The sequence below is a fragment of the Sceloporus occidentalis genome, unplaced genomic scaffold, assembly GCF_023333645.1.
Source record: "Sceloporus occidentalis isolate IW3139 unplaced genomic scaffold, rSceOcc1.0.p SCAF_1, whole genome shotgun sequence".
Lineage (NCBI taxonomy): Eukaryota > Metazoa > Chordata > Lepidosauria > Squamata > Phrynosomatidae > Sceloporus > Sceloporus occidentalis.
This window is the reverse complement of record NW_028316981.1, coordinates 117,103,832-117,118,680: the sequence shown is the minus strand read 5'-3', so window position 1 is coordinate 117,118,680 and position 14,849 is coordinate 117,103,832. Positions and strand designations below refer to the sequence as shown.

Genomic DNA, 14,849 nt, shown 5'->3' with positions numbered 1-14,849 from the left:
ATATTCCTGTGGGGTGAAGGAGAGGAGGGAAAGAGAAAAAAGCCAGGAAGAGCTGAAGCCCACAGTTCCTATATAAGTCTCTAAATCTGAGCCAGACAGTTGTTGATACAACAGCTCAGTTAAGGCTCCAAAGCCCCCTTCATGTGTCAAGGTGAGGGAAAAGTATGATGCAGTTGCAGAGATCCGAAGTATATGGTATGAGACCAACATGGGTATGGCAGCATTAGGTAGCAATCTCTTCATTTCAAAAAAGATTGTGGGTCATCCTTAGTCTAGCATAGTGTTACACATCCAGGAAAGAAGTGTTTAGAAATTATTTTGCATCCAGCACACAGACACATATAAACGATGTGCACAGTCTGCAGCCAAATGTGGATACTGAAACATTTCACCACAAATATGCAGCCCACACATGCATCTCCTAATGAGATACTGTACCACAGATTCTGCTTCACACCTATGGTGTACAGATGATCACATCAAGGGAAATGAATCTCCAGACACCAAGAGTGGAGTTGACATACTGAATAACCTGAGAGGCTACAGGGAAAAGAAACTCACAAATCATAAGCCCATCTCAGTCCATGCACAAGTTTGTGGATAGGATTTTCACTACATCCTTTGTAGTTAAAAATGGCACTAGGCCATTGCTACCTAAAGTGGTGGTTCATGGACCAGAGGTGGTCCATGAGCCATCAACTACCAATCACTGGCAGATTTCCATGAAGGAAAGAAACAAATGTAGCCAATGAGACAAATATGTTACAGGGGGAAAACTGCAGGTCCTCCACATTAGATTGTTTGAGATGCCTTATTATACGCTACACATTATACGCTACACACGTGCTCTGGTGAATTGCATCACATTCACACATTTTACAAGGTGCTCTAGAACTAGGCACACACTCTAAGATGAATGCTGTGATTAGCACTGTTCCTGCACTATGGCCCGGTACAGACTGGTGCTTTGCATTGGCCTGGGGCTGATATTAGGGTGTCCATCTGGGGCATGGCATTGTGGTGCACAGGCATCCACAGGCCCCAACAGCTCTAGCCAGAAGAGGCATCATGATGCCGTATCATACCTCTAAAAAAAGCTGCTCTAGGCGGCTTCTTTTCAGAGAGCACGTCAGTGCCACACCATGTGGCTGGCACAGCAGCGACAAGGGGCAAAGACGAGCGGCATGGAGCTACCCATATGTATCCCCCCTATGTTAGCACAAGAAACAGAAGCAGGAATGATGTTTGGGGAGCCAACTGCAATAGAAACACTTGTGCAGTAATATGGAAAGGAAGTTTATAATGTGGAGAACATGGTAAGAACAGAAAGTTCAGAAGAGGAAGACCTAGTGAGGAAGGACACTGATCCCCTGCAAATGAAAAAAAGACAAAAAAGGAGGGGGTGGGGATATATAACACATACTTCCAGATTTCCAACAAACTTCCTGCAAGGTGAAGAAGTATCCACCAAATACCTGCAGCTCAGAAGCTAGAGGAGGAGGGCCAAAGAAAAAACTTTGACAGAGAAGTTTTTGATAGAAAAAGGTGCCCCCCCCCCATAATGAGACAACTGTATTCTCTTCACTTAACACTTATCTAAGAGAGCCACCTGCTCTCCTGGTAAATCAGTTAACATCACTGCCAAAAGGAGCTGCTTTTCTCTCTTCAAGAAAACATCCAGTCAATACTTGCAAAGATGAAGTAGCTCTCCATCAGTCCCCCTGCAGAGGCAGCAAAAGGAAGTATCAATACAGGAGCATGTAATGCCCCAAAGCTTTGTGTGATGCTGGAGCATGTTCTTTATCCTTCAGTAAGGTCTGATAAAAAGTCTGAACCGATGCTGAACAGTCTGTTTCTCTGTCTTCACTGTAGCTGTGAAGGCTGGAAATTTAGCATACTCCACAATTCTGATTTAACACTCTTAACAATGGCAGGAGAGTGGCAATAGGTAAACAGCTCAGGGACTCACCACAAGGAAAGGTTCAGTATTTCTCCCCCAAAGGCCATTTTCTTTTCACAAGTCTTGTAACTGATAATTTCCATGGGGTGCATACCTTTAACCCTTTTTTGTTGTAGTGTTTGAGAACTTAATGTTCTCTTTACTCTATTTTGATTTACTATTTTATTGGAACAGTATTGGAAATATTTCTATACTGAAAAGTGGGACACAGTCATATAAAATAAATGATGCCACAAGGCTAACAAATCTGTGCCATTTGCCATTATTTCCATCTTCTTGAGAATAATCACTCAAAAAATTGCAGTTAATTGTAGGAAGCTGTTTTTGAACTGAGTGTACTGCAACATAAACATTACCGTTGATCTTCATTCTTATGGCCAATGCTCACTTGGCAGGCATTCCTGTGGCATATCTGTGATATTTCCTGATGATGGTCATAGGGTAGAATGGGAGGTGCCTATGCAAAGGCTGCACAGTGAACATATATCATGTGATATGTTGGTAGGGCTCTCTGGTACACATGAGAGCTCTCTCCCATTCCATTTTGTTGTTCCATGGACTAGCAAGAGAGGAGGGCTGGTGGGACCAAACATGACCCCTGCTCATTATAGGTAGGTCTACATAAACTGGATGCATTCCCACAGCTAGTTAAGATAATCCTTTTTTTTTTAATTTGCAGAAATAAAACAGGGAATGAGCCAGCAGTAAAGACAAGAGTCTGGGTCCTGTTTGCAGTTCTGTTGCTGCTGGGCTCTTGGAGTGGCACAGGGGCAATAGTTTTCTTCCTCTATCACTATAGCACTGACCCTTCTAAACTGTTCTAATGTTGATGTTGAAAAATATTGAGGCCAGGGATGCATAACCCTCACACAGCTGCACATGTTTCACTCAATGCAACTGTGTGGAAAACCAGCTGCAAGTCACTGAAGCAGCCTGTCTCCATGGCTGTTAATGAGGAGTTCTTAATCTATGGTATCTGTTTTTATAGGTGTTCAAGCACATGCTTTTGCAAGCAGAGAAAATGTCAGCCTGATTGTGTGACCAGAAGTTACAGTTTGCATTTTAGTCAAATTAAATAAGAACAAAGGTGTTTGGCCATATGTTGCTGCAACCATTCCTTCAAACAGTGTCCATGTTTGTATGAACAACACTGTAAAGGAAGATAGGTGTCTCAAATCTAAAACTCATGATTTGCCCATTCATAACATTATTATTCCTAATCACAAGGTTTTCACCTTGCAGATTAAATTACTGTAGAAATTTGAAGAAAAATTAAGGATTTGAATTTTCTGTATACAAAAGCTTACAGTATTGTTACTATATAAATTGATACTAGGAAGACAGAATTTAGGGGCACTTTGAAATATTTACGGTGAGGTAAAGAATTTTGTGTATACATACTAGAGCATGAGTGAAAGGTAATAATGGAAATAGATGTTTTCTTTTGCTGTCTCTTCTGTCCTTTGAGACAAAAAGGCTAAGCTGTGAGAATACATAATGTTTCATCTCTGCACATTCTGTCGGTGGGATTTATTGGTAAACCTTGCTGGATTTTGGAGTGCATGCCAGAATTTTCACATCAGGATTCAGTAGAGGATACATTATTTGATTCATATTTCAGTGCAAGTCTAGTAGTCTGCTGGATGAAGGATTCTCACTGTGGCTTCCCCATGCAACTGAGATGTGTTACAAATCATTTTTTTTTAATGCAGAGGTAAGGCTGATTTTTCATTGCTCTCTGAAGAAATTACATAGGTGACTACAGGATGTAGTGGCTCAAAAATGACTTTTATTAAGGAGCAGGAACAGAAGAAAAAAGATTGACAGACTAGAAAATAACTCTGGCTCTGAGCCACATATTTAGTTTCCTCTCTGAATATATAAAATCGTGGTGATATTGGACAAAGTGTAGCACCTTATTTATCCCTGAGAGCTACATTAGACATGTAAAAAGACCCACTGGGTTTGCAAAGCAATAGTTAATTTATTGCCAATATGCATGATTAGAAATGTGAAAACCTAAAAAGCACAAATGTCTGTGTGCACATGTTCACACACACACACACACACACACACAGATATGTTTTCACTAAATCATCCTTTCATTACTCATTCAGAGAAATAATTTTTCTCTCTGATCCAACCCTCTGTCTTTTTCCTGGACCCTAGTATCTCTGTCTATATAGAGTTACTATGCTGTACTGCTTCATTATTATCATGTGATGCCCACCTCTTAATGCTCAAATAAAGAACAATGACCTATATAATGTAAGGTCCAATAAAAGGTCTTTAAAGACTTCTTTGACACAAGTTTCATTTGAGTGTACACTAGAAAATGTAAAGTGTAAATTCAGCGAACATGTCCAGTGTCACACAGTTAATGACATCAGAAAGCCAGGAATGATTGGCACTCCCCAACACATGAACAGTCAAAGTACAATGCAGTTACACCCTCCAGCAGAACTGATTCCCTAGAAATTTCTGCAAGGAAAGCTAATGTGGTGACTGGATTAAATGTTGGACTAGGACTCTGGGAGACCTCTCAGCCATGGAAATCCACTGTGTGACCTTGAGCAAATCATACTGTCTCTGCTTCAGAGGAAGGCAACAGCAATGATTCTTCCCAAGAAAACCCTACGAAAGTGTCACCATAAGTCAGATTTGACTTGAAGAACTACAAGTTACATACAGGCCCGAAACAGACAGGTCAAATGACATGGTTTCCCACTGTGTTCAGGGCATAGCATTTAAATGACACACACCTTGAATGCAAAAGGGAACTGTGCTGGACCTACATCTTCGCAAAAGAACTGGGCCAAAAAGGAGTAGTAAAAACTGCTCCTTTTTGGTGGCCTGGTTCAGGACCACAGCAGTGGCCAGAATTGGGGCCAGGCGTGTGCAGCTGCTGTGGCCCCAGTGTGAATTGCGCCAGTGCAGCTCCACCATGGTCCTTTGGCTCATCTGTTTCAAGGTCACAACTTTTAACAATAATTTTTTCTTCCTCCACCTGGAGCAGGGGGATTCATTCACCCCACTTGGATTTTGCAGTTTCAATTGATGGTACTTTCCGTCTATTAGGTTGTTTTTACATAGTACTCAAGCCTGTGTTCCCATTTTTCATGCCTTCAAATCAAGTTAAAAGAGGGATGTTGATTGGATACTTTATTTATTTGTAGCACTTTTAAACATTCCAAGAACTTGAGTTCTTTAGTTGATGCAGAAGTAAAGCAATCCTGGCTAAAATATATCCATGTCATTTTTCAGTGTGCATCAGAGGAAGTGTGCATATGTATGCATCTGAGGAAGTAGACTGAAGTCTATGAAAGCTCATGCTTCCAACTCAAAGGCAGTACAAGATCTCTCTACATTTTTCAGTGTGTTACCTAATCCACAGAAAACTGCATGTGTGTGAATCAGGGAATCCTTCACAGGCCTCTTTATTTTGACCATCCCTAGAAGATCCACCCATGTGCCAGACTTTCCTTAACTCTGCCTCACTCCTTTTGAATACATGATTTTAGCAACTATCATAGCAAACTGCATTGTCCTTGCTCTGGAGCAGCATCTGCCTGATGATGACAAGACGCCAATGTCAGAACGATTGGTGAGTAGTCTTCTCTTCCTCTTAAAATATTCTTATGGTAGAAGTAAACTTTCTAAGAAGACTCCAGAATGGCAGCTTAGTCACCAGTCCTTCCTTCCTCTCAATAAGGCAGCCTACCCCAATCTTTGGGACCCTCCAAATGTGTTGGGCTACAGGTCTCTCCTCCCCAAACCAGCACAACCATTGTTCATGTGGGCTGGGGATTATGGGCACTGTAGTCCATTACATCAGGAAGTCACTATGTAAAAGGTCCCTGATGATAGGGTGCCTTGAGATCTCTTATTCATAGAGTTAAGTTGAAGTTGACTTGACAGTAGTTAACAACAATAACAAACTGTAAAGACAAGCTTTAGGATAGCCTTGTCTCCTTGCTTATCTGGCAACCAGCAGTGGAAGTGGGATCAGTTGATTCTCTCTCCTCGAGGCTTTATTGTCTGGCATATCTAAAACCGCCAGACAGAGTGGCCCAAATGTGGCTTGCACTGGAATTGTTATCATTAAGGCATTCTTCATACAACTCATTGACCAAAGAAGCAGTGAAAATCAGGGTTGGAGAGTGATTGGCTGCACACAAACACAAACCAAGCAGATTTGTTTCCATAATTTAGTTTTATAGTGGGCAATACAAAATGCATGAGCTCAGAGGAACTTTCTTCTAGGTAAGTATGGAAAAGATTGGGGCATTAGTTGCATGGGTATAGCTATAGCTGCCAGGGCCTGATTGCCCATCCTATATGGTAGAAAATCTAGAGCATTCTGTAGAACTGGTCTACTTCATGTTCTGGAAGGGTAAAGATGACTTGTGCAGGATAAAGGTGCTCCATAATGTATTCATACACAGGTACAGCCTCGGAGAAAGATTATGGAGAGCCATCCTGATTCTTTAGGTCTGTTGGTGACCCTGAACCAGGCTCTTTATTTTTCAGCTAAGCCTACTTACTGGATTGTCATGAGGATAAAATGGAGGGAGGAAATCATGTATGGTATCACGAACTCCTTGGGGGAAGGCTAGGTGTTTGTTTCTTTTAAAGTCTAATTAGTAAATAATAATTAACTTTTCCTCTTATGCATTTTTTTAGGATGACACAGAACCATACTTCATTGGAATATTTTGTTTCGAGGCTGGAATTAAAATTATTGCCTTAGGATTTGCTTTCCACAAAGGCTCCTACCTAAGGAATGGCTGGAATGTGATGGACTTTGTGGTGGTTCTCACAGGGTGAGTAGCTGCTTTTTAAAGTGTTATGAATTTTCATTGTTTACTTTCAGTCTGATAGAAGCAGCACTGCCTAGAGTTCATTAGGCAACACTAAGACCAAGAAAGAAGTCAGAATTCTTATATTCTTTTCCCTGGTGTGAAAGGAGAGGGGAATCTGGTTTGCAAAGGTATGGGTAGCTTTGGTATGAGGGCTTATGCAACTTGTTCTGATTTATAAAAGGCCAAAGTGAAGAGAAAGATTGTGTGTGTTTTTCCTTGTGTATGTATTTTTACAATAACTGCGGTAGATGCTTCACCTGCAGCGTGAGTTATACTCTGTAACTTGCCTTACACCTGTACACTCCAGCAAACTGGATGTTGGTTAGAATGTTGGCTCTGCTTTTCCAATCATGCTTCCAACTAACCACCTTCAAACCAAAATACAATTAAGGCACCATGCATATGTTTGCACAGATATGCAATCAGTTTTTGCATGGAATCATGTTGGTTCCCTCTGCTAGTGTAACTGCTTCAACAAGAGGAAAAAGGCAATGCCATGACCAGAAAGGAAGTTTGGCTTTGGAGAAGTAGGCTGCCTGGAGCCATCTGATTTGGTCGGCCTTCCCTCACCACCACTGCATACAACCCTGCAAAAAGTGGAACTGTTAGCAGGGTGCACCAGCAGGATTCTGGCTGCCTTCTCATTTTTATATTAAATGCATTGGAACTCTACTGAGAACAATTAAGGAGCTGTTCTTCAGGCAAGAGGAGTGTGTTGGTGATATCACAAGTGTGGGTCAGTAGGTATTTTTCTCCTGCTCATTTTTATTTCTTTTATTTGTTATACATTTTGGACACCAATCTTGCTGATTTTCAGTGGAATTTCCATGCTGTCCCTTAACCATATTGAAAATTATGCAGAACTTGCTTCCCACACCCCCTTAGAGAATCGACGAACACAGGGAAAGTTATATTTGTCCTGAATGCTGTAAGGGTGCTGCCCTCTGCTCTGCTCCTAAGATGCTGCTTCATTTCTCACCCTTAGAACTGAAGATGAAAGGTTTAAGTTTTTCCTCCTCTCTACTGCTGATGTCTTGCCTATTATATGTTTAGGATACACAGACACAGACATAGACACACACACAGAGAGAGGTGTCTGGACACACACACTTATTGGGATGCTGTAACATTCTTGACCATCACAGCTTTGAGGATGGAGCATGAACTCAGCGTTCTGGATCTGTATGTAACAGGTACATCCTGTCGCCAGTGCTTTTGTAGTTTTCAGTGCCTGCTCCCTGCTGCTTCCCAACCTGCTCACAATTTCCTGTGATGGGAACAAAAGTCCCTTTTTTTTTTTTTTTTTGCCTTCTGAAACAAATACATTATTTGATGGTGAAGAATTCATAACGCTCATCCTGGCTACCATTTGTTGTGCATTCTTGAATTTGAGGAGAGCATCCTAAGGTCTAATTGGCACTGCAGAAATAATGCAGGTTGACACTGCTTTAAGTGCCATGGCTCAATGCTATGAAATTTTGAGATTTGTAATTTTGTGAGCTATTTTGGCTTCTCTGTCAGAGAGCTCAGCTGCCACAATAAACTACAGGCCCCTGAATTCCACAGCATTGAGCCATGGCAGTTAAGGCCATGTCAAAATGCATTATTTCTACAGTGCAGATGCAGCCTAAGTCAGCAGAGAGAACTCCACTAAGAATATGCTGAGCTGTTTGCAATTTAGATTCATTATGTATTGCTGCTTCTGACCTCTTTCTGTTTCCTGGTGTTTCAGTAATGGTACCTGATGTACTTTACTCCTAGAATTTCATCTGGTGTTTTATTGTACTAGTTTGTATTCCCGTCAAAACAGAAGGGGTATAAGGGTTTAAATCCCTTTCTTTCCATTTGGGTGCCAAATGTCATCTTGGAATTAAATGTGAAAACATTTCCTTTATTCTTAGTGGAGCCTTCTGTTTCTAAGTAGTGTTGACTTTAGTCAAGGAAAACCCAGGCTCAGATCTCATCTCAGCTAGAGGGAGCCAGGGAGCACAGGAGAGAAAACTGCAGCCAGCAAAAGAAGTTGGGAATTGTAATCTGATTCGAAGGCAGTCCAAGGGCGACCAAGACATGAGTTCTATATCTGCCAAATTTGAATTGAATGCAACTTTGGAGTGGAACAGGATTTGTAAATTTCCCCGAATTTACACATCTCTTGGTTGTCCCTGGATTGGTTTCAAATTGACTTAGCATTGACTTTGATTATGTGTGATAATCTCTCACATAAAAACGTGAAACCCCATGACTGCATCTGGGATCACACTGCACTGACCTTCCAATTTCCCCCGTGTGATAACATCCACAGTAATGTTTGTCTTTAATATCAGTATGCAAAGGGATCTTGTAACACCGTTGAGACCAACTGAATGAAAGTGTTTGTAGCATAAGCTTTTGTACGTTTGTTGCACTTGAGAACGTAGACCAAGTCTATGAAAGCTTATTCTACAACCTCTTTTGCTCTGCTAATCTCAAAGGTGCTACAAAATCCCTTTGCATATTAATTGACAAGCTTCCTGAAATGGCAGTTCATTTTTTTACAGTGAAAAGTCCTATAACAAAGGCAAAAGATATTGCAAATTGTATAACTTGGGAGCTGGCATTCAAGTGGAGCTCCTGTTACATTAAACTATTGTCTTAGTTTGAGTTTGCACTCTCTCCCCTCTTCATATTTCCATGGGAAAATTATTCAAATAATACCTGCAAGCTCTTGGAAGTAAGGATTTGCAAGTCAATAAATTGGGTGCAGGGGCAAGTGGTGGTAGACCCAAAGTCAGTGATGTTCCCAACTTTCAGAATGCCACTGCCATTCTGCTCTGCCAGCATTTTTCAGTACCTTGATCTTTGCATCTTGGTTTTTTGAAGAACATTCAGATTCTCTAATTGCAATGGCTTGATTATTCCAGAATAAATGCATTTTAAAATGTATATTCTGCATATTCTTGTTATGGTTCCAAGGTACCATTGAGGAGACAAAACAAGTGAAGTCCACGATCCAGATGACCTTTTAATGCATGCATTGACGGTGGTGCAGGGGAATAGCTTCTACCAAACTGTGCAACTAACAAAGCGGGGAGCAGCCCTATATAGCATTCCAGCAAACAGGAGATAACACTGAGTTTGGCACTCCAACAACCAGACTTTCCCTATCAGTCTGTTATTAAGGCTCTTTTGTTCTCCCGAGGAGTCTGGGACCTTGAGTATGCCTGACTCCCATCATCCCCAAAAAGCTGCTTTCTAAACTACATATTAACTCTTACATATCACCAAACATTAATGCCAAAGCTTGCTTATTGTTATTATTATATGAACAGTGCCTTACTGTTTAGACAATGCGTTTCCTTGACCCTCACATTCTGTCACCTAGGCACTGGTGACTTGGAAGGAGCTGTGTTTAGATGATGGTTATAATCCAAGGGCATTGGATATTCAGTTCCTTTTGGGTTTTTATTAGGCTTAAGTGTACATAAGTCTCTTTATGGATTTTACTGAAGGATGCACTGTGTCTGTTATGTTTTTCATTGTACATGAGAAGAGATATTGTCTACACATAATTTTTGTGGGCTAGTTTCTGTGGGCCAGTTCATTCAAGACTTTTTGTCCAACAAAGGAACAAACTGAGCAACTGAGTATACACAGAGATGGAGAAACATGACATTGAGCATGCCAATACAGTACACTAGCAGTTTCTGTGACGAGGACGGTGGCAGAAAATGCTGTTATGATTGCAGAAATGAATTATTATCTACACAGCCTGGTTAATACTGACAGTGAGTCTGGAATTTAGATACTTTTCATAACTGAAGAGGTCGCATGTGTGAACAAGCAATATTTTGTTTCATGTAAAATTATGAACTCTAACTGGAGACAGTCATCATTGTTCAAAGTCCAAGTGTTTGGGTTTCTTAAGTTATTCAGATGTTGCTTCCTACATCAAGGCCTGCAGAGGGATAGTTAACATACCTCTGTTTCTTACAGACCATTATGGGAGGGCTCTTAGTGGCTCAAGGTGTCTTCATTGCATGTCACTGTGGAATGTTCAGGCTATGATGGAGGGCTTCCTCAAAAGAAGTAAGATGATTGCTCTGCCCATTAGAGATGTTTGTTATGTTGTGTGCCTTCAAGCAGTTCCGACTTATGGTGACTCTAAGGCAACCTTATCATGGGGTTTACTTGGCAAGAGGAGGTTGACTTTGCTTTCCTTTGAGGCTGAGAGAATGTGACTTGCCCTAGATCATCTAGTGGGTTTCCATGGCTAAACAGGGATTTGGGCCCTGGGTCTTCAGAGTCATAGTCCAGTGCTAAGACCACTACACTGCACTAGCTCTCCATATGTGCCTGAAGCTAAAAATGAATACAGCATTTTAAATCTTGCTGTGTCTTTTGGGCAGAATGAAAAGCACAACAAAATGACTCAGGGGCAAATAGATGTTACAAGGGATGTGTGACTGTTAGTGAGAGCAACCTGGCATCTCCCTTGTAACATCTGCTGGCAGAAGCCATGGGCAGCCTAATGCTCCATTTTCCCACAAAACCTCAAATAGGCTTGCAGATGTGCTTGAAGATAGTGGCCAAGCAGACTGTGCAAACATTCAGAACCTGAACAATCTATTGCTGAATGTTTTGCAGGTTAAGATTCTTGGGGAATTTGTGTGGCTTTTAAATGACAGTAGGGGAAGCTCTCCCCATGGAAGGCTGTTTCTGCAGAGTAACAGGGTGCTGCCAATACAAACACATTAATCTCTTCTTTCACATGTTCTCAGGCTAGGCTATGTCACTTTCAGAACTAAAGGGCAGATCTGCATATCCTGGTTATCTCTCCAGACTGAACCAGCTGAGAATGTGGGGAGGTTCACTTGCTTTAATGTTCCTCCCACCATCCCTTTTCAAAAACTCCTGAAGAGTTTTCTTCCCATGCACATCAGTGCCAATTCAGACGCACAGTCTCTTGCTGCCTGCTGCCATTCCTAGCAGTGGTGTGTCTCATTAGTATGTCTGGCAGTATTTGCTTCTTGATTAGGGAGTCCCTCCCTGCACTATTACTTAAAGGAGCTTTCCAGACGTGCCCTGAATGCAAAGAGAGCCACAGCCAGCATGCTGGCCTGCCTTCACAGCCTGAATGGTGAAAAGGTTGGGAGGGAAAGAGGTTTCCTGCCACTTTTGCTGGCAAGAAGTGCAGAAAGGAGACCTTCAGGTCTCACTTTCTAATGACAAACTGTAGGAGCCTGTGGGATTCTGATAGAAGCAGTTCATTCATGGCTAGAGTTCAGTACTTCTGTCTGTGCACATAACAAGCATTCCTTTCTTATTCCTCTTGCTATTCTTTATGCACGTTGGTTGGCAGGTTTACCCAGTGCCCATTATACCATATAGCATGTGCATACTGTTCCTCTACCTTGCAGTGCCCTGAAAGACAACAACCACAAGGTAGATGTGTATTGCCTGCGTAGGCCTGGATACACGCACAAACGTATGTTAGAGTACCTGATTTGTCTTTGACCACTCTCCCACTTCAGTATTCAACATGTACATATGCCTGTCCATCTGCCTCTCTGGATCCACTCAAAGAGTACTGGCCAAGACATTACGTGGCTGACTTTAAACGTGTATGGACAAATGTCTAATCATTTGGGGGAATGATGAGACCATTGAAAATACAAGATCACTGAAAACCTTTTCACATCAAGGTTACATCCCCACTCATTGGAATCAGAGGAGAGTAGCTGGATGCTGAGGTTTGATGCTCACAAAGCCAACACAACCTGAGCAGCTCAAAGTTTCAGTTGTTCTACATAGCCTGCACCACTTCCTGGTATTCCTAAGAGAGCTCTTTCTTTCTCATTCAGTACATATTGGGTAAGTTGTACTTAGGTTGCTCTGAATTATTACCTAAGGTCAAAGAATGAACCTGCTATTCAAAAGGAAAGCCATCCACATTTTTCTGATTAAATTTGGAAGCCAAGTCAGGATATGTGGTTGCTGGGATCCTGCAGCTTTCTTCAATCTATGCCAGTGATGGTGAACCTTTTAGGGGCCAAGTGCCCAAACTAAAACGTCTTCTGGCACCGGGTATTACCCAGTGCTGGGGGCAGGACTTCTGCCTTCCTGGGGTGGGACTTCCAGGTGGGACTTCTTCCCCCACTCTCCCGGGTCTTCAACTGCCTCTCCAGAGATAGGTGAAGGCCCTGGTGGGGGAGGGGGACAGGAGGAAGAAAAGGAACAGGCATGTGCCTCTTCCTCCTCCTCCCCCCGCACCGTCTCTGGAGAGGCAACTGGAGGCTGGGGAGGGTGAGAAAGAAGTAGGAACAGGTGCACACCTCTTACTCCTTCTCTCCCAGGGCCATTCCTGGCCTTCAGCTGCCTCTGAAGAGGCACCTGGAGGCTGGGAAAGGTTCAAAGGGAGGAGGAACAGGCATGTGCCTCTCCGCGCCCCCCCCCCCCACTGTGTGCTGGGGGAAATGGCATCACATGTCATCTGTGGCATATGTGCCATAGGTTCGCCATCACAGATCAGCTTGAGGTAAGGATGGGAGAGTTTTTTTACTCTCCAACATCCATCCAAGTTATAGCTGGAAACCATGACAGAGCTTTGATTGCTTGGCCTTGAGTTGCCCTTAAGAACACAGTCCCCAAAGAAGTACACTGCTCACTCCATCTCCCAGTCTTGGAAGAGGGCAGGGCAGGGCAGCTGTGGGAACACTCTTTACTCCCCTCTACCACTTCATGGCTCGAAGTAAGGCTAGGGCTATTATGTTTCCTGAAGGGCTGAAGCAGCAGCACCCTCCTCATAATGAAGGAAAGAAATGTTAATTTCCACCCAGATCCTCAATTGTGCAAATCTTCAAAAGGCCCCTGTAATTAATTCTTTTCTTCCACATCCTTTTCGTGTGGGCCATGGATGGCACTGAGTAGGACTGAACCATTCTGGACTCTTCCTTTATTCCTGGTAGAGATAGGTAGTAGGAATTACAGGTACTATTTTTCTGTGGCTTGAAGTCATTTGGAATTCAGGGAAATATGTATTCCTGCAATTAATACTTTACCCTTTCATAATGAGGATATGCCCTTGAGCAATCAGACTTGTAAATTAAATCTTTGTTTACCTTCCAGTGATCAAACACACACACACACACACACACACACACACACACACACAATCATGCTAATGCTTGATATATTGGTGAGGACAATCAGAAGCTATGGTAACTGGTTGCTTTCACAGGGCTGGAAATAATAGTCAAAGATATTTGAAAAATTGTTGAAAAACATGTCAAGAAACCCTAACAAGAAGAATCCTGGACTGACAAGAAACTTCACAGTTGAGAACTTAATTCTGTACAATTCTGGCACTTTACTGTCTGCCTGTTTCAGGCCAATGTCGCAGCAAGAGCAGCAGTGGTAGGGTTATGTAGTTTTGTAGGAAAGAGCAAGATTTGTTCAGATCAGATTTGCTATTTCCTTCCTTTGCTTATTCTTTTATTTCTATTAAAACTGAGAATAGCTTAATTTTGTTTTAGTTAGCATCCTCAGAGAGCTTTCTTATCTTTAATGGATTCTTACAATAAAGCCTTATTTTATTTCTTTGGCCACTGGTATATTTTATCTCTTGATCAGAATTGCAAGCCACTGCATACACATACACACATTTCATAAATCACAGGGTAAATGGGTCATCTAGTTTGACCCCCAGAGCAGTTCCAGATTAGGCTTTTATTACACCTTTGTTCCACTTTTACAGACAATTTTGCCTTCCATTTGTAACTCTCTTTGTTTTTTCTGCTGCTTTTCCTACATTTTCTTACCATGGAAATCTGTTAAGAAGAAAAATATGGAATAGCTACATAGTGCCTTTGCATCAATAGTGTCTGGAAACACCCTCGCCCTCTTTTTGGGAGGGGCAGATATGATAGAGTCAGCCCTCTGTGTCCACAGATTTTTTTAATGCATGGATTCAAGCATCCACAGCTTGAAAATATTTTGCAACATATATAAATTCTAAAAGTAAACCTTGCTTTTGCCATTTTATATAAGGA

The 14,849-nt window shown here is 42.0% G+C and overlaps 1 protein-coding gene across 8 annotated transcripts in view; it reads left to right on the top strand.

Moving 5' to 3' along the window:
• Positions 1–14,849, top strand: part of CACNA1A (calcium voltage-gated channel subunit alpha1 A) — a 446,503-nt gene that overhangs the window by 155,728 nt on the left and 275,926 nt on the right. For all 8 annotated transcript variants that reach the window (XM_089532659.1, XM_089532648.1, XM_089532678.1 and 5 more), the window contains 2 exons: positions 5,459–5,564; positions 6,644–6,783. In XM_089532659.1, coding sequence (XP_089388785.1) covers positions 5,459–5,564; positions 6,644–6,783 — 246 coding nt within the window. The remainder of the gene's footprint in view (positions 1–5,458; positions 5,565–6,643; positions 6,784–14,849) is intronic.